At 55.4% G+C, this 18,051-nt stretch overlaps 1 protein-coding gene across 1 annotated transcript in view; it reads right to left on the bottom strand.

Moving 5' to 3' along the window:
- Positions 1 to 2,331: 2,331 nt before the first annotated feature.
- Positions 2,332 to 18,051, bottom strand: part of PRIMA1 (proline rich membrane anchor 1) — a 61,210-nt gene continuing 45,490 nt past the window's right edge. Inside the window, exon 4 of the mRNA XM_042944174.1 lies at positions 2,332 to 5,403. Within this exon, the coding sequence (XP_042800108.1) occupies positions 5,301 to 5,403 (103 nt within the window). The 3' untranslated portion in view covers positions 2,332 to 5,300. The remainder of the gene's footprint in view (positions 5,404 to 18,051) is intronic.

The raw sequence follows: 18,051 nt of genomic DNA on the forward strand, positions 1-18,051 counted from the left end.
CAGGCACCCCAGGTAACTTCTATTCTCGTGGGAGGGAAAAGACAGTAAATGCGTGCATGTGTCAGCAAGGGTTCTTAGGGGTGAGAAGCGTTGTACTGAAATAAACTAAGGCAATAGAAGGGAGAATGACTAAGGGGCCTAAGAAAGCCACAAGGTGATCACTGGGGAAAGAGTGACTGTAAGCGCATCAGCTGGCACATAAGGAGCAGCAGGAAGGCCAGGGTGGCCAAGGGAGAGGAGGGGAACAGGAGGAAGGGTCGGGTTGGGGGTGAGGGAGAAACAAGGGGCAGGTCAGGAAGGGCCTCGTGAGCCAGGGGAAGGAGTGTGGCTTTTATTATAATTGTAGAAGTCGTGGGCAGTTTTTTTTTTTTAATTTTTATGTTTATTTATTTTGAGAAAGGGAGAGCAGGGGAGGGGCCGAGAGAGAGAGGGAGAGAATCCCAAGCAGGCTCCACACTGTCAGCGCAGAGTCAGATGTGGGGCTCAACCCCACAGTCTGCAAGATCGTGACCTGAGCCAAAACCAGGAGTTGGACGCTTAACCAACTGAGCCACCCAGGCGCCCCCATGGGCAGGTTTTTAATTCACGTATGATTTGACCTGTGTTTTGTAAAGATTCCCCCAGCTTTTGTGGGAGCTGATGGTGGGGACAACAGAGGTGGAAGCAGGAAGCCGGGATCTCACTGTAGTCCGGGCAGGAAGCGGCGGTGGCTTGGACCCAGGTAGGGGGAGCTGTGTTAAGTGGCTGGATCTCAGAGATGTGGAGATGGGAGGTGGTAGGATTTGCTGATTTATCGGTCACTGGCCCAAGGCACAGAGGCATAAAGCATGCCTGTCGGGGTTTGCACTGAGACACGGTGGTGGCCGACGAGGCCACGCGTGGAGCTGAGGAAGATGGCAGTGGAGGGGGATCTGGGAGTCCTGCTGGGCTGCGATGAGCCGCCTGTTCACAGCAAGTGAGCTTCTGGACAAACCCAAGCCTGGAGATGACAGGGACAGCTGGGGCTGGAGGTGCACACGTGGAATCAGGTGCCTATGAGGGGATTTGCCGCCCGGGGCCTGGACGAGCTTGCTGGGGGAGCGTGGGGGGACACAGAAGGGAGATCACTCAAGGCAGTGCCCAGGTACGATGGGTGCCGAGGCCTGGCAGAGGGGAGGCAAGCCGGCCATGGCGCCCAGCTGGCTTCTTTTCTCATCCCCCACCATGACGTTTGTCACCGTCGGGCTGTGAACACACATACAGGCTCTGAAAATCTCTGTGTGTATTCCCACGATCCAGGCATGCTTATGACATTTTTTTTTTGGAGTTTGGCATAAAAATGAAACCGCAAGTTCTCATAAAGAACACGTGAGCCCCTGAGACTATATCCTGTTTCAAAGGTTAAGGGCAACCCTCCAGGCAGAAGTCAGTGGCACTGAAGCTAGCATCACCTGGAACTCCACAGAACAAGTGCCCAGGCACCAGATCTTCCTCCGCCCTGCTCTTTGAGGGCAGCTTCAGAACGACCTCATACCCTTTGGACCCTTCCGTGTTCCTGGGCGGGGACTGTACTTCCCTGGGCTGGGCTCACTTCCAGGCCGCGAGCCCACGTGAGCAGAATATCTGCCAGCCTGTAAGGTCGCCATCAGAGCGCCCCTCTCTTTGCAGCAGGGCATTGCCCTTCTAGGAATCCCTGTTTGGAATGTTGTTATCCCTGTGTCAGAGTCTGGAAGGGAGGACATTTGTTTTTAAATTAGGAGGTGTAGGGTGGGGATGGAAGGAGCAACACAGAAAATTCCTAGTTACTTCTGGGTTTTTTTCTTTTTAAATTTTTAAACTTTTTTTAAATTTATTTTTGAGAGAGAGAGAGAGAGAGCGCGCGCGCACAAATGGGGGAGGGGAGAGAGAGGGAGACACAGAATCTGAAGCAGGCTCCAGGCTCTGAGCTGTCAGCACAGAACCCAATGGCACGGCTCAAACCCATGAACCGTGAGATCATGACCCGAGCTGAAGTGGGACACTTCACTGACTGAGCCACCCAGGCACTTTTCTGCAAGTGCCATGTTTTAGGGAAACCTCCCAGTCTCAGGCACACTGGGAGGGTTGGTCTTCTCAGCTGAGTCAAGGATCAAGATGGCTGAGTGCGGGGGAGGAGAGACAAGGTTGGGACCTTAGAGTCCCCATCAATGCCAGTCTTGGGTATTATGGTGAAACCATATGGAAATGAAGCAGGTCCCCCCCGGGCCCTCAAAGAAGGGTCACACCCCACACTCAGCCCACTCTCTCCTTCCCATGCCCCCCATTGCCCAGGACCAGGCCCCTGCCACAAAAGACAGCTGATAATCATCTGTATAAGTGTATTTTTATTGAAAATAAAAAAGGCATGGTACTTTCTTCCTCATAAGTAGCATCCAGTCTGCCCCCCCAGTGCTGCCGGTCCTGCTCCCTGCGTGGTCTCAGCACAAAATCCACATTAGTGGCTCGCTGGTGGACAAGACGGCACCACTTGTACATTTGTCCGTTGAGACAGAACGAGAGACAAGAGCCCTCTCCCCGTATGCACACGGCACATTGCGAGGAAGGCAGATCTCAGGATATTTACATTCATGCATTAGATATCCCATACTACCTGGGCTGTTTAAGTCAGACTGTGTACAGATTCAGAGAGTACAGTAATTTTATATAGATATAGATATCTCTTTAAATATATATATATAACTATATATAATATATATGTCTATATTTTTATAGCTATTAGTCTTTCTTCCAAAACTTGCTTTAGAAGCTCCTAAATAACACCTAAAAACTCTGGGAGATCCTATATGCCATTCTAAGTCGGGCTCAACTAGGAGACAGTTAAAAAATATCCATTTGAGAAAATGCAGACAAGAAATGTGCATTTCTCGACCTCAAAGTCTGGGCTAGCCTGAAGATTGGTCTGCGTTTAGGGGCTGCAGATACATTCCTTAAACAAAAGTTCCGATTTCAAAGACCAGGTTGGTGTGGTTTTACAGATGCTTCTTGTCACTTAAGCGAAAAATCCAGTGAGGCCTCCTTGCGGCACACAGGACGGTATCCAAATGGCCAGTTCTAGGTTTGTGGGGTTGAATTCTCGTGTGACTTCGTTTTTAAAAACTGGGTTCTTCTCTTGGTTTGCACTAGCCGAGAGAGGAGACTTTACAAACCCGATGTGGGGGGAATTTATGCGCAAATGTTAGCTTTTCGTGGAGCCCTGGCCGTGTCCCTAGAGCGAGGTGGATGCCAAGGGTGCACAGTTGGGAAACCCTGCCTGCGGCTGGAGGGTTAGGCCAACTGTAAAACCTCCTAGGCTTCAGCCAGGGTGAGGGAAGGTGGGAGTTGTGGGGTTGTGCAAAGCTGGGCTGTGCCCTGCCTCCCTTGAGGTCTCCCCAGGCTGGATGCCCATCACGTCATGACCCCTTAGTCAGGGCCTTCCCCTCTGACCGAAGGTGTCTTCCCATCACTTCTGAGCCCAAGGTGCCGTGTGCATAGAGCTGGGGTCCCGCCCGAGTGTCTGTTCAGGGAACACGCAGGGGACTCGATGGCAGGCTACAGGCAGTAAGGGAAAGAGCCTTGCTGCAGACCCACATCCCCTGGCCCTTTATCACCAGCTCGAGGCAGTGACAAAGGCCACTGGTGGCACCGTGCCATGCCAAGGTAGGCAGGGAAAGCGGAACGCAAATCCAAACCAAACACAGGCCCTCACACAGAAGGAAAACCCAAAGGAAGAACAGAGCCCTTTCTGGGAGGGTATGGGCCTGGGCCTGTCCTCAGCCTGTTCCTGCTGACCTGCGGGGAGGACCCGGGTGAGGGTCACAGCAAACTCACCTTCTCCCCTCTGCTCTCCGAAGCACAATGGAACACAGCTCCATGGGCAAAGGGATTCCCAACCCAAGGTGGATTTCCAAGGTTCAGCCCAAACGGGGATTTGTTTGCTGTCTTGTCAGGCTTACCTGGATGGCAAAGTCTCACTGTGGCCCAAATACCCTTCAGAGAACCACACTGGTGGTCTGGAAAGTGGACGGAGTCCACCTAGCTCAGTTCCTACACAGAGAGAGCGGAACCGTTAAATGTGTCCACTTCCTTCTGAGCAAGTGTATGGGAGGTGAGGGAACCACGGGGTCAGGAGTGTTCTCCCAATCCGGGCGATGCCAGACCACAGGCCTCTGTCCCCACGGGCCTAGTGATGTGCCCACAGGTCGGGTGGCCACCTGGGAAACAGGCCGGGGGACCAAGATCACCAGGCCCGGAGGGTCCTCTCCCTCCCTCCCTCCCCTTCCTTCCCTTCATCCACCAACCCCTCTGGACGGTTCAGCATTTTTAGAACACAAGACATTCGAAGGGGGCCGCTGGGAGAACACCACCTCCTTCCGGATGAAGAGAGGCTGGGGACTCTCCGGAGAGGGTCTGAGTACCTGGGAAGGGCCTTAGGGGGTCATCGGGGAGACCCAGCGCCAGGCCGGGTCAGCCTAACCCAAAGTGCTGGGCTTGGCATGAGTGGTGGCCTCTCCGGATGAAGGCAGGGTGTGGCTCACATGGAGGCATCAGTTCCTGCGAGGATCAGGGGTGGAAATGAGTCTGCGAGTGGGTAGAGGGGGCTCTGTCCTTCCCGGGTCCTTGGCGTGGCGTTCAGTGACTTGTTTTGCCTCTGGAAGGTCAGACACTAGCTCTGGGTGTAAAAGAGCCCCTCTGTCTGCTCAGTCAGGAGGGGACCTTACAGGCTGGGCTCACAGCCCACCGTGGCAGGGGTCAGAAGTCAAGAGCCAGGCGCCGGGGGTGTGGGAGGGAACAGGAAGAAAGGAGGCAGGCCCTGAAGACTAAAGACAAGTCGCCGATGGGGTGACAGACATGTGTGGGAAGCACCTTTGGAAGGGGACATCTCATGGCTGTGCTGATGGCTTCTGCTGGGACGCATGGTGAATGGAGAGCAGTCTTCCCGGGGAGGAGGAGAGGTTTTCTGGCAGGCAAGTGACTACTGGACCACCTTTCTCTTGGCTAAGGTAGGATGCCCCCCTACCCCAGCAGACAGACAGACTCCCTGCCTTTGTCAGAGCGCAGTTGGGAGACAGTAAATCAAGTCCAAGATGGAGAAGAGACGTGAAGAGTGGGTGTGGCGGTGCGGCCCCGGCTGCCGCACGCAGGTGAGCTGGCCCGAGAGCTGACCAGGGGCAGGCTGGGAACGGGATGGTTTCTCCCTGGGAAATCCTGGACAAGCCCAGAGTCAGCTCGTGTCCTCCTGCTTTCCCGTGTCCACTAATGCCACCAATGTGCCCCTCTGGCCGGCGAGTCCGGGGTCTGCAGACTCACACCACAGCGCTGTTCACGTCCACCCCTTTGTTGCTCTGCGAGGAGGTCATGGGATACTCAGCAACACTGGTGCCATTCTCCTCTTTTCTCAGTGGTTTCCTGGGAGGGGAGGCAGGGACACCCGTTAATGACCAATGGCAGGGGTAGGTGCATCATGTCCTTCCAGGCAGGCCACCAGACTCTGTTCTGGGTTAGTATCCTTGGGCCGCTGGTCCTTGTGGGGGCCAATCAGGAGCTGGAGGTGGTCTTAATGAGGGGGACCACACAGTGTGTCGTACACACCAGGACACAATTGAGAGTGAGAGAGGAGAGCTGTTAATCATGAAGCGGGGACAAGAGCTGTTAATAATGAATTGGGACTGTTTGGGACAAATAAGAGCGGAGAACCTGTGTAAGACGTACAGTCAGGCTTTGGTTGATCTCTGATTATGAGCAAGCGGTTGTGAAGAGGAATACCTGGGGGTGCAGAGTTGAGGCGCCAGAGGTTGGATTTTGCAGCCTTGCCTCTGTGCGGTCAGAGGTACATGGAAAAGGTGACAAAGAGGATGGCGGTGACGGTGACGCCTGGTGGTGGCCATGGTGGCTTGGGGCGGTGGGAAGAGTAATGGGGGTGGAAATGGTGGTGGAGTTGGCGGTGGAAGTGACGGTGGTGGTGGTTATGGTTGTGTCAACGGCGGCGGTTATGGTAATGGCGGTGGTGATGCTGATGGTTATGGTTGTGTCAATGGCAGCGGTGATGTAATGGCGAGTGTCCGAACTAAGTGCATACTAGTGGTTCTCAAGCACTTAATGTCAGGCCACTTGAAGACCATTCCAGAGGCTATTTGACCCCAAGAGCCATTTCTCCCATACATACAAGGCTCAGGAAGGCTGGGTGGGAGGCTCTGAGAAGGCTCTTGCTCACTCGCAGAGGTTCTGAATTCCCAGCACTACTTTCTGGCCTGGCTCCAATCTGACCTCCTCTCCTGGCTGGTTCAGGAGGCCTCCAGGCCCCTGGCGACAGCCTCTGGATCTAGGCCACACATGCTGTGGAGCCCAGTCCCATATCACAATACTGCTGTCTCTCGGGTGAATCTGAGGCCCGTGGGGCCGTAGCTCAGTCACCTCTGTCCCCAGGAACGCTGGGGCTGAGCCTGACCTGGCCTTTGCTGTGTATTGTCTCTGTTGAATGTCTAAGGCCATCTCTGAAAACCTGGTGATTGATTGCTTCTGCCTTCTCCAACGTCCCCGGAGCCTCTAGGAACCCAGCCTGAGGACTGGTACTTGGAGCCTAGTCTGCTGCCTATGGAATAAAGTCTGAGGTGAATTAGTTTAGGGGAGGCAGGGTCTCCAAGGTGGTTATCGGTAGTTTCATGGGTGGGATTATTAGGCCCGCTCAGAGACAACACCCTGAGATCAAATCTAGTAACTTCCCTTCCCTTTTTTTTTTTGCTGCAGAAACTAGCTCACAAACCACAGAGAGAAACCCAAGTTCACGGACTCTGGGTGTCAGGCTCAGCCACGGTGGCTTCTAGAAGTGTGAGATGCAAACCAGCACTTCCTCCCGTGGCGCATTACGCTTTGGACAAAGCACTCTCAGCTACAGATGTTTCTGGCCCCTCTCACAATGGTCCCCTGAAGAAGCTAGGCCTGGGGTTAAGAGATCCATTACGTGGGGAAACTGAGGCTTAGGGATAGCTGTGACTTGCCCATGGGCTCCCAGCTGGTTGGTGCTGCGGCCTGGACCGCCATCTGCTTCCGCCATATCCTGGTCCAGACATCTTTCCCTTAAGTCAGCATTCCCAGCAGGGCATTATCTCCGCAAACAGGCTCTATGGTCCCATCAGCTTGGAAAGGCCTCCCACCTCCCTCCTCCTGGAGAGTTCCAAAAGTTCTCGAGAGTCCTCCAAGAAGCCTGTCTCATTTTGCTTTAACCCAGCATATCCCAAGAGCCCCGCTTAATTTAGATGCTACAGACACTTTCTGGAACCCCCAGGTGTGTAGGGGTCAGACGAGTGTCCTTGTTTGTGATGGGCTTGTGGAAGTATGGTTTCTGAGCCAACCTCTGCCCCTGGGCCTTTTCTCCCTCAGTCTCCTTCATGTCTCCCCTGTGCCCACTCCTTCCCAGGGGCTTCAAGTGGCTCTGACTCTGCTGGGTGGGCGTCATTTCTGACTCTGGGCGTGCATGGCCCGGAAACTCGGGTGGAGGGTATATTTTCTTACAGTGAGATCCTGTGTTGCTCTCGCCATGAGGCCACCGATGGAGTTAAGTGAGATTCCTACATTCATCATCAATATATGAGGATGGGGGAGAGGGACATCAGGATCGGGATTCCAGAAAATATTAACAGGCAAAAATCTCTGAGCCCAAACCCACACCGCTTCACGGCTTTTCTCCCTAATAAATATTCAATCTTGGGCTAGTCTGAAAAATCAACTGGAATGGGTCCAGGTCGGGGGAGATGAGGCTGAATGAAGGGCCTTCAGGAGTGGATAATGGAGAGATGCGTCTGGAACTCCCATGGAAATGGGCAAAGCATGGAGGGCACAGAGTTCCCACCTTTTCAGGGTGAGGGTAGGAAATCTGCAGGACTTCTGCCAGGAGAAGAGGTGACATTTCTTAAAGCCAGGCTGCTGGCTAGGACACCCCTTTGCGTTCCTGGGGCCTTGGAGGGAAATGTTGGCCCAGAGGGCCTGGCAGGAAGCAAGCCTGGCCAGAGGGACACTGAGGACAAGGCCAGGAGACAGCCCCAGGGCCTTCTCAATGGCCCCAGCCAGCTTCCCACCAAAGACCAGCTTTGTCCCAGGACAAAGGGCGTCTGGATAGGGGCTCCACCCAGCAAAGTAGCACCCGGTGGCTGGCCCAGCGCCCCTACAGGAACATTCCAGGAGCCTGGGCATGGCAAGGGGAGGGGTTAGTGTCCCAAAAGTTCTCCTGAGAAGTGGGTTCGGTCTGCTCCCCTCCTCTACTAGAGCTAAGCCCCCAACCGCTCTACTCCCTGGACTGCTGCCCCAGCCCCCTCCCAAAGCCTGTCTGGGAGTCACAGGAGCCCAGTGGAATCTGGAGTTTTACCTACAACAGGAGATGGCTCTACCTCCCCCCTCCCCCCACCATCCTTCCACTAAAGGGCACTACAGGGTGACGCTGCCCGAGTGCTGAGATGTCATGCCTCGGTGAACCCAGGCCCCACCACTTCCAGCCATGTGACCTTGGGCAAGCCACTTAACCTCTCTGTGCCTCAGTTTCCTGGTCTATAAAATGGGCACAATAATGGTGTCCATTTCATAGGCCTGTTGGGAGGATTAGATACGTTAATGCAGGTCAAGCACTTAGATGAGCATCTGGCATACAGCAAGTGCTCCATAAGTGTTTGTTAGCTCTCAGCACTGCTGTTGGAAAGGTGTCAGCGGGGAGCTGTCCTGTTGGCCGGCAACGGCCAGCGCTCTCCAGTCTGCACAGACTTCCTACCTAATGGATGCCCGTGGGGCTCAGGAAAGGCCAGAGAGGCTCGCCGGGACCCAGCATGGCTCTGCAGCGCTGTGAGCCAGCCAGGGCTGGTCCCGCTAAACCAAAGTAAGGCATGTGCACCCTGGTGTGGGAAGAGATGGCCACGGACGACTCCCTACAAGGCCTGGTTCCTAAAACCAAGAGAAAGGGAGGTGAGATTTCCTTGGCCATGTCCGGGATTCCTGCCTGTCGGAGGGTGGGCTCTCCACCCCGAGACTCCTTCCCCCCTCGCCCCCATCCTGGCAAGCAGCAGGCACTTCTTTACACGGGGCGCTGTGCTGACAGTTCCGGGGGGCTCGGGCCACGAGCCATGGCCTCCGCAGGAGCCGCCTCCGCCCGCACGCCGGGCCGGGCGGGAAGGGCCAGGACAGGAAAGGCCGGGACCCAGCTGCCCCTCTTGGACCCTGCTGACAATGTTATGACAGGTCCCAACCTAAGAAGGGAGGGCTGCCTGGCTCGCTTCTGGTCTCACGCACCCCGCGGAAGGGGCTGCTCTCAGTCAAGTGTAGCAGTTTCAGACTCCCTCCTTCCGAAGGCATCGTCCCCGAAACACACACACACAAACACACCCATATGCAAACACAGCCCACCCCACCCATATACACACACACCACACCCATACACGTACACACACACACACACACACACACGCACGTCCATACATACCCCTTCACAAACACACACCCCCTTCCACGATGAGATGCCTTTGTGGCCTGCAGACTTCTCCAAACCTGGGTGAAGAAGCCAAAAAGAGCCCTTCCGAGCCACCAAGGGAGTCGTCGGCCAGGAGAAGCAGCGGCCTCCTTTCCAGCCCAGCACACTTTTCCCCACCACCCGGGTGAAGGGGAGTCAGGGACGCAGCCCATCGGCACCCTCACGCTCCAGCTGGCCCCGCTGTTTGACCATCTCCCTAGGGCTTCCTCGTTCAGCCACCTCCGGCTGAGCAAGTCGAAGGCTGGCGTCTGTGAGTCTCCCAGGCTTCGGCTCACCCCTGGGACCCAGCCAGCAGGGTGAGGCATCTGGATCTCATTCTGCATGCCGTGGGGAGCCACTGGAGGACTCCTTACGCCAGGGATCCCGGTCTATACCCTCACCCTGCCTCGCGACCTCCAACGAGCATGTCTAGAGAGAGGAGTTCAGAGAGGGATACAGCTTCCTGGTGACAAAAGGGCCCCCGAGAAGCAGGGACCTACCCACTGGCACCGAGAGCGCCCACAATCTGCCTGCCTTTCTGTCAATGACTGGCCTGTAGCGCTATGTGGTCCCCGCTACAAAAAGCAGCTCATCCCTGCTGCCCACCTCCTCCCGCCAGGACAGGATTTCATCACCCACCACAGCAGGTGGGTCCCTTCTGGGGGCGTGGGGGGGGGGGTGGTAACAAATGAGCCCAAATAAACGTCTCAGCCCAAGGCAGGTGGGGACACATATTGCCTCCACCCTTTCTGGGCCCAATCCTTTTGGAGGAAGGGTTGTGGAGGTGATAATAATGAGATACTGCGGCATAGGGGACTCAGAAGAAGCCTGTGTGTTGACCCCACCAGTGGGGAACAGCGAGCCCTGGACCACCTGGAGGATGGCAGTGGCCCCGGAGTGAGAAGACTGAGTCTCGGGCCTGCAACAAAGCACAAGCACCAGCTCCCTGAATCCAGCCGAGGTCCCGAAGGAGGTCGGGTAGTCTCGGAGCAGCAAAGGTCACGTATCCCATGCTTAGCACTCGGCCAAAGGCGGTCCCTCCTCGGAGCGCACTGGCTTTGGCTTGACTCATGGTATAGCCAGACGTGCTGCTCTTGATTCCCAGCCGAAGAGGCTGGATTTGGCCCCTGGGGGTGGTGTTGCTACAAGAACATACGGGGGCAGCAGGGAGAAGTGACAGACGGGAATGGCTGGGTCTCAAGTGCCCAATCATTGGCACTGGGCCCTACATGGCCCAAGAGGTTTTGGCGCACGAGGTAGCCCCAGTCTCGAGACCCCAGGAATCCAAAGTGCACTCAAGGTGAATATCTCGCTCCCAGAAGTTCATGCGAGATAAGGCCGGATGAAGACGTCCCACTCCTGGGGCGCCCGGGTGGCTCAGTCAGTTGAGCGTCCGACTTCGGCTCAGGTCATGATCTCACAGCTGGTGAGTTCAGCCCCGCGTCGGGCTCTGTGCTGACAGCTCGGAGCCTGGAGCCTGCTTCTGCTTCTGTGTCTCCCTCCCTCTCTGCCTCTAACCCACTCGCATTCTGTCTCTGTCTCTCTCAAAAATAAACAAACATTAAAAAAAAAAAAAAAAAGACGTCCCACTCCTGTCTTCCTCCTGCCCAGCCCTTGTCTTCCTCCTGCCCAGCCCTGCCCTTGATTCTGCAGGTCGGCAGAAGCCAGGGGGAGAGGGCTGGGCTGGTGGTGTGTGTGCTGGGGAGGAAGGGGAGGGGGCTCCTCTGAGAGTGTTATGCCCAGGGAGGGGGGGGGGGGAGGCTGGGCCACCCTGGACGTGGGGAGGGGGCTGCTGAATCACTGCACATGTACTCCAGCTTGAGTACAGCGAGGGGCTCAAGACACGAGGGTCAGAGGAAGGGGAGCACAGCTGGCAGAGGGTCACCCAAACTGGTGAAGGGGAGGGGCCTGGCACTTAAAATCGGGCGCGTGTTATGTACTCTAAAGCAGATCCTCCTCCACTTACCCAGAGAGAGAGAAAAAAACAAAACAGAACTGAGTTTACTGAAATTCTAAATAGAGTTTGCTCATTTGAAAGGTAGAATCTGGCAAGTCTATGTAAACAAGCCTCCATTCAAGCCGTAGAAAGTCATGGAATAGTTACTACGTGCCAGGTGCACTGGGGACAGGGATGAGGAAGACGTGACCACTTTCCACCTCTGACGCGTGTGCAAGGGTGGGCATGTGTGTGCACACAGCCCCTCACACACGCGGGAGCACATGCACGTGTAAACACAAACATTATGGGGCACCTGGGTGGCTCAGTCGGTTAAGGGTCTGACTTCGGCTCAAGTCATGATCTCTCGGTCTGTGAGTTTGAGCCCTGCGTCGGGCTCCATGCTGACAGCTCAGAGCCTGGAGCCTCTTTGGATTCTGTGACTCCCTCTCTCTCTCTGCCCCTCCCCTGCTCACACTCTTTCTCTCTCAAAATTAAAAGAAACAAAACATTTAAAAGAAGACACCACTGTTAACCTACCTAGAGCAGAAAGCAGAAACATGAATCAAGGAGAGCTACAACTCCGGGGCTTGGGCAGGAAAGAAGGGTCTAGGCCCGGCCAGGATGCTGGTTAGAGGAGGTGGTTTTAGAGCCGGGGCCTGAGTGAGGAGCAGGAGGGGCTCAGCCGTCAGAGAGGAGGGGCTAGAAACGTCTGCGACCTGAGCGGCTCTCTTCCCCAGCCAGGCCTCAGTTTCCTCCCGACCTTGGAGGCTCACTCTGGCTCAGACACCACAGGAAACTCATTCCTCGGTGGCAGGCCACAGCCCCAGGCCACCAGGCCTGCTCTGCTTGCCACACGTTCCGTAAGAACCAACCCTTCTCGGCAGCCCCCCCGAGCTCCAAAGAGAATGTCAATGTTAAAAAGAAAATTAATTTCACTGGCTGATTTGCTGTGGAGTCTATGATTCAGGAAAGGTCCTGAAAAAATTCCACCGTGGCGTCAGGCTGGAGAGAGAAACGGAGGATGGGAGAGGGAGAGAACTGAGTGTAGCCAAGTTCCCAGGGAGCTACCATCCTCCTGGAGAGGACAGAGCCTCCAGGCCAACATGGAACAGAGGGACAGATCACCTGATGTATTAGCCCACACTGAGAGGAGGCGCTCTCACTCCAAGGCAGCAAACACATCAGAGTACAAGAAATGAGTCAGTGGCAGACAATACGTGTATCGTGCTAAGGCAGACACTTGTCACCGATCGCCCCCCGGGGAGACACCTGTAGGCAGGGGACGGGGAGAGGGGCAGTGTTTTGTACGTCTGTGGGTGCTGTGTTAGGAGGCTGAGACTTGCATCTTCCAGACTGGAAAGTCAACAGATAGTGTGTGAAACTGAACAAGAATTCTCACAGCGGTATATACTATCACTTAGAATATGGGGACGGCGGCGCCTGGGTGGCTCAGCCAGTTAAGCATCTGACTCTTGATTTTGGCTCAGGTCATGACCTCATGGTTCATGGGGTTGAGCCCCACATAGGGCTCTGCCCTACAGGGTGGAGCCTGCTTGGGATTCTCTCTCTCTCCCTCCCTTTCTCTGCCCCTCCCCTGCTCTCTCTTCCTCTTAATAAATAAACAAACAGAAGAAGAAGAAGAAGAAGAAGAGGAGGAAGAAGAAGAAGAAGAAGAAGAAGAAGAAGAAGAAGAAGAAGAAGAAGAAGAAGAGGAGGAGGAGGAGGAAGAAGAATATGGAGAGAAAATACCAGAAGAACTGACACCCAGAAATGGTTGCCTCTCAAGAATGTGACTTGAGGAGAAAACAGGGGGGGCAGTCAGGGACTGCTGTTTTTAACAGACTTGTGGCACATTTGACATTAAACAAATTTTTTTTTAATGCTCATTCACTTTTGAGAGAGACAGACAGACAGCATGAGCAGGGGAGGGGCAGAGAGAGAGGGAGACACAGAATCGAAGCAGGCTCCAGGCTCCGAGCTGTCAGCACAGAGCCCGACATGGGTGTCGAACCCACGAACCTGAGCCGAAGTCGGATGCTTAACCAACTGAGCCACCCAGGCGCCCTCCTAACGGTACTTCCTAACCATAAAGCCCCATCGGGAAGCGGGCACAGTGCTCCTGACTCAGAGCTAGGGGAGCAACCCGTCTCCCACCCCCTTCTCTCTCTCTCCATTACTCTCAGGCTTCTCCCCTCCTTCACAGCACTCATTAAAAGCACCTCAGGTATTAACTTGTAGGTGTGTGTGTGTATTCAATCCATTTCCTCCACTGGTGAGGGGGCTTGGACTCATGGTGTAGACCTCTACATCCCTGGAGCCTAGTCGAGTCCTCAACACATAGTAGGTACTCAGTCAATATTTGTGGACCAAGCCGAGGAGCACCAGAGTCCCACAATAACGTGTGTGCTCAGGCTCACTCCGGCCCACGCGCGCCTGAGCTCACTCCCAGCGAGCAGTGTGCGCCCTAGTTGTCTGCGACTAATGGTCTGCAGGATGAGCCAAACTGTTCTGCAGTCCCTTGATCGGTCTTTCAGCCAATACCTTGTAAATTAGAAGGAAACGGCTGTCTAGCGGCTTAATGGCAAATCGGCGGCGGAAGGTGAAGGACCCGCGCCACGGATGGCCCCAGGAGGAAAGGTGCTCTGCGTGTGCCTGGGGTACGGGGGTGGCTCCAGGCGAGGGGCTTGGACAGCGTGGGCATCATCTATCTGCCACACACGGTGTTCCCTGCAGGAAGGGTGTGGCTGCCAGAGAAGCTGCAAATGCCACTCTAGGAGGGTGGCGTCACTCTTAAGAGTCCACAGGCCTGTGACCTCCCTCGCCCTGGCCTGGCCGGGGTCTGAGGCCTGGCCCTCCTACCTGGGCAGTGGGCACGTTGTGCCCTGGAGCTTTGTCTAGATGACTCTCACTGATCACTGCTCGTTTGAGGTTCCTACCCCACCCTAGGCCGACAGCTTCTTCTGTTATTTCTCCTTACAGCATTATTTCACTTTGTAGTCCCTTCATTTATTATCATCATTATTATTTTAATTTTAATTTTTGAGAGAGAGAGACTGAGCGTGAGCAGGGGAGACCAGAGAGAGAGAGACGGAGACACAGACTCCAAAGCAGGCTCCAGGCTCCGGGCTGTCAGCATAGAGCCAGACTCGGGGCTCAAGCTCACGAGCCGTGAGATCATGACCTGAGCCGAAGTCTCATGCTTAACCAACTGAGCCACCCGGGCGCCCCTTGGTAGTCCCTTCAGATACTCCTCTCTTCCCTCACATACTCCTCTCTTCCCTTCAGATACTCTTCTCTGATTGTAATACGTGGTCCTTCCAAGGGTGGTCTGATCAATACCCTCTCCTCCCCACAGGAGGAGGTGTGTGCATTGAGGGCAGGGACTGCGCCTGAAGCGCCCACCCCACGACGGGAGCCCCTGTGCCAAGCACGCATGGCCCTGACGCCTGGCCTAGCCCTTGGCAAGCATTTCCATCAGCATTCATACCTCTGAGACGTGGAATGCCCTCGGGGCAATCCTCTTTGTCATCTAGGGATGGAAACAAAGGCTCAGGAGCTGGACAGAGACTTAGAGGACCCTCATTTTACAGGTAAGGGAGACAGGCCCAGGGAAGACAGCGACCTCACTGAGCTGTGCTGAGGCTGGGAATGGGGCTCAGAGGTCTGGACTCCCAGTCCCAGGTTCTTTTAACAACCCCAGGTTGTCTGATGTCATGTGTATGCCAGGCCCAGGGCGGGGTGGTGGGGAGGAGGCCTGGGGGGGGGGGGCACAAGTGTACAGACCACCCAAGGGGTCTGGGGTTCAATCATCCTGCAGCTATGAATAAAGAAGCCAGCTCACGGCAGTGAGGCCACCGAAATGCAAGCTGTGTGGGCTCCCATGCTGGGGACCCGCAGAGTTTGGGGTCACTGGCAGGGGACCTGGAGGGCACTGCATGTGCTGGTCTCACCGTGAGCAACTCCCCTTCTCAGCATCTTGGTCTGGTTAACACCAGTCCCCCCCCCCCCCCACACACTTCCAAGAAACCTCTCAGGGCCCCAGGTCTGGGTGAGATGCCCCTCCTCGGGCTCCTCTCCTGGGAGACCCCACTCTCGAGCACCATTTCACCCAGCACAGAGTTGGGACCTCAGGTGCGTCTGTTGAGTCACAGGACGAAGTCTGATTCACTAAGTCTATGTGTAGGAAGTGCTGATTAGACCTCCCACTTCCCCCCAAGGTCGCGCCCAGTGGGGGCACCTCAGGGTGCTGCTTCTGCACCTGCTCCTGTCTCCTCCCATCCCTGCAGAGGCCTGTGGACCCTGCGGCCTGCACCCCAGATGCCAAGCCAAGCTGGCATCTCCAGAACCACCTTCCTACCCCAGCTGATTCTAGAAGCATCCTCCCAGCAATGTGACTCCCAAAGGCTGTGTTGGGCCATTCACAGAGATCTCTCAGAAATCCTCCCCTAGGGACTCCGGGCTGTGAGAGTTAAAAAAAGAGCCGGGTTTATCACTGGTTTTTCCTTTTAATGGTTTTACAGTGACATGAAATGCTTTTGTTTCCTGAGAGAAAAGGCATGTTTCCAATGAATTATTAACCAAAAGGAATTGGCCGTGAGCAAGAAATCCTCCATTGACTCTGGAGAAAAATGCAGACAGACAGCTGGCTTGCACGATGCTATCTCTTACAGCCCCCGGCAGAGGTCAGCTCGGTCAGCAGTGGGGGCCATTTGCTCTCCTCCATGGCTGTAACATGGGCTGCCTCCTTCTCCCTCCCCCAAAGGATTAAGCCTCTCCCACGGAGTCCTTCCAGGCCAGTTCTGGAAGTGCTGGCCTCTATTTCTGTCTCCACTTGACTGTGAACGGAGCCCCCTCCTGTCACTGACTATCCATCCTTGTGTGCCAGATGCCCTTTATGGATTATGAGGTCTGGAGGGGCAGAGGGCTGGGTCTTCACCCCAAGTCCCAGGGCTTGCCCAGAAGAGGATGGATGCAGATCATGGTGCGGATGCACAGGGGACAGGGACTGTGCTGGTGTCTTTACTGCCCCCACTCACCCATTCCCTCCTCTCTCCCTGCTCTGTGCCCTGGGGGCTGATGCCTACCAGTGCTGGTCCTGGCCTCTCCTGTTCCTTGGGTTTGGCTAATGAGAGGCACTGCTCAGGAGACCAGGGAGTGTGGAGAAAATCTGGGGTGTTTCTCCTCTTCCTTTCCTGTTTTGGGGCTCATCTCCAGCTGTTCCAAGCACAGATCCTGGTAAGCGGCCCCTCTTTTGAGTCTTGGGCTCTCCAGTTCCCTAGTTCCTGTGGCACAATTTCCTCCCCTTGTCCTGGTCCCAGGGGTGCTGACCACCCCCACTGCTACTAGTCCTGGAGTGCTTCACCAGCACCATTGGCTCCCTGAACCCACCACACCCACGAAGGAGCCCCACCCACACACCTGGAAGGGAGCCCCGCCCACATGCCCTGGAAAGAAGCCCCGCCCACACTCCTGGAAGGGAGCCCCGCCCACACTCCTGGAAGGGAGCCCTGCCCACATTCCCTGGAAAGGAGCCCAGCAGATACTCCTGGAGGGAAGCCCAGCCTACGCCCCTGGAGGGGAGACCCGCCCACATCCTGGAGGGGAGCCCGGCCCACACCTTGGAGGAATCCCCGCCTACAACCCCTGGAAGGAGCCCCGCCCACACACCCGGAAGGGATACCCTGAGCCATGTGGCTTGAGTTCTGTGTCTCTCCAGGCACAGTATTGAGTATGAAAGTATTCAGCTAAGAACAGATCTTAGCTGTTCCCAAGAACTCAGAGCCTGTGGAAGGGGACAGAGGGCAGACACGAGGCCCCCTCAGGCTGCTCTGAGGGGAGGTGAGGAGGCGCCCCCACACGCCTTCCTGGGAGACCCCTAGCTCCACTGAAACAAAGCCTAGCACGCCACAGCTGCCGACACTGCCACAGTCAGCTCTTAATGTCAGTTAGTTCTCCTGATGCCTGCCCTCTTGCCCTCCTGACGTTGGAGCAGACAGCATGTTTTTTGAGAAGAGGTTTGGGGCAGCGGAGGAGGGGCGTCCTCCAGGGGACTAGTGCCCACCCCCAGGCAGTCTACTGGTGGATGGCGTGCTCGTCCTCGCAAACACCCAGCAGCCTCCTCGCCACCTGCCTTGTAACGGCTTCTTGCACATATCTGACCCCGCCGCCTTGTGGTCAGGTGAGCAGCCCATCGGCACAACCTGGATCTCACCTGTCTCTGTCCCCACAGAGCCTGGCACACAGTAGACGCCCATGAAACGCTTGGGAATTGGACTGGCTGTGGCCCCTGGGAGTCTCCCAACGCCTGGGCCTCCCCCTGAATTGCAGGGCCTTTCTCTCCATCTGTCCTTCTGTCCACAAAGAAGCAGGCACCCCCCAGGTACCCGGCACCCTCGAGGAAAGGCAGACAGGAATACTGAGGTGTGTTCTTAGCTCAATACTTGCAATAGTGTGTGTATGTGTGTGTGTGTGTGTGTGTGTGTGTGTATACACACACACACACATATATATATACATACACACATATATACGTATATATACATGTATATACGTATATACATGTATATACGTGTATACACGTATATACATGTATATATGTGTGTGTATATATACATACATATATATATAT

The sequence above is a fragment of the Panthera leo genome, chromosome B3 (assembly GCF_018350215.1).
Source record: "Panthera leo isolate Ple1 chromosome B3, P.leo_Ple1_pat1.1, whole genome shotgun sequence".
NCBI classification, from domain to species: domain Eukaryota; kingdom Metazoa; phylum Chordata; class Mammalia; order Carnivora; family Felidae; genus Panthera; species Panthera leo.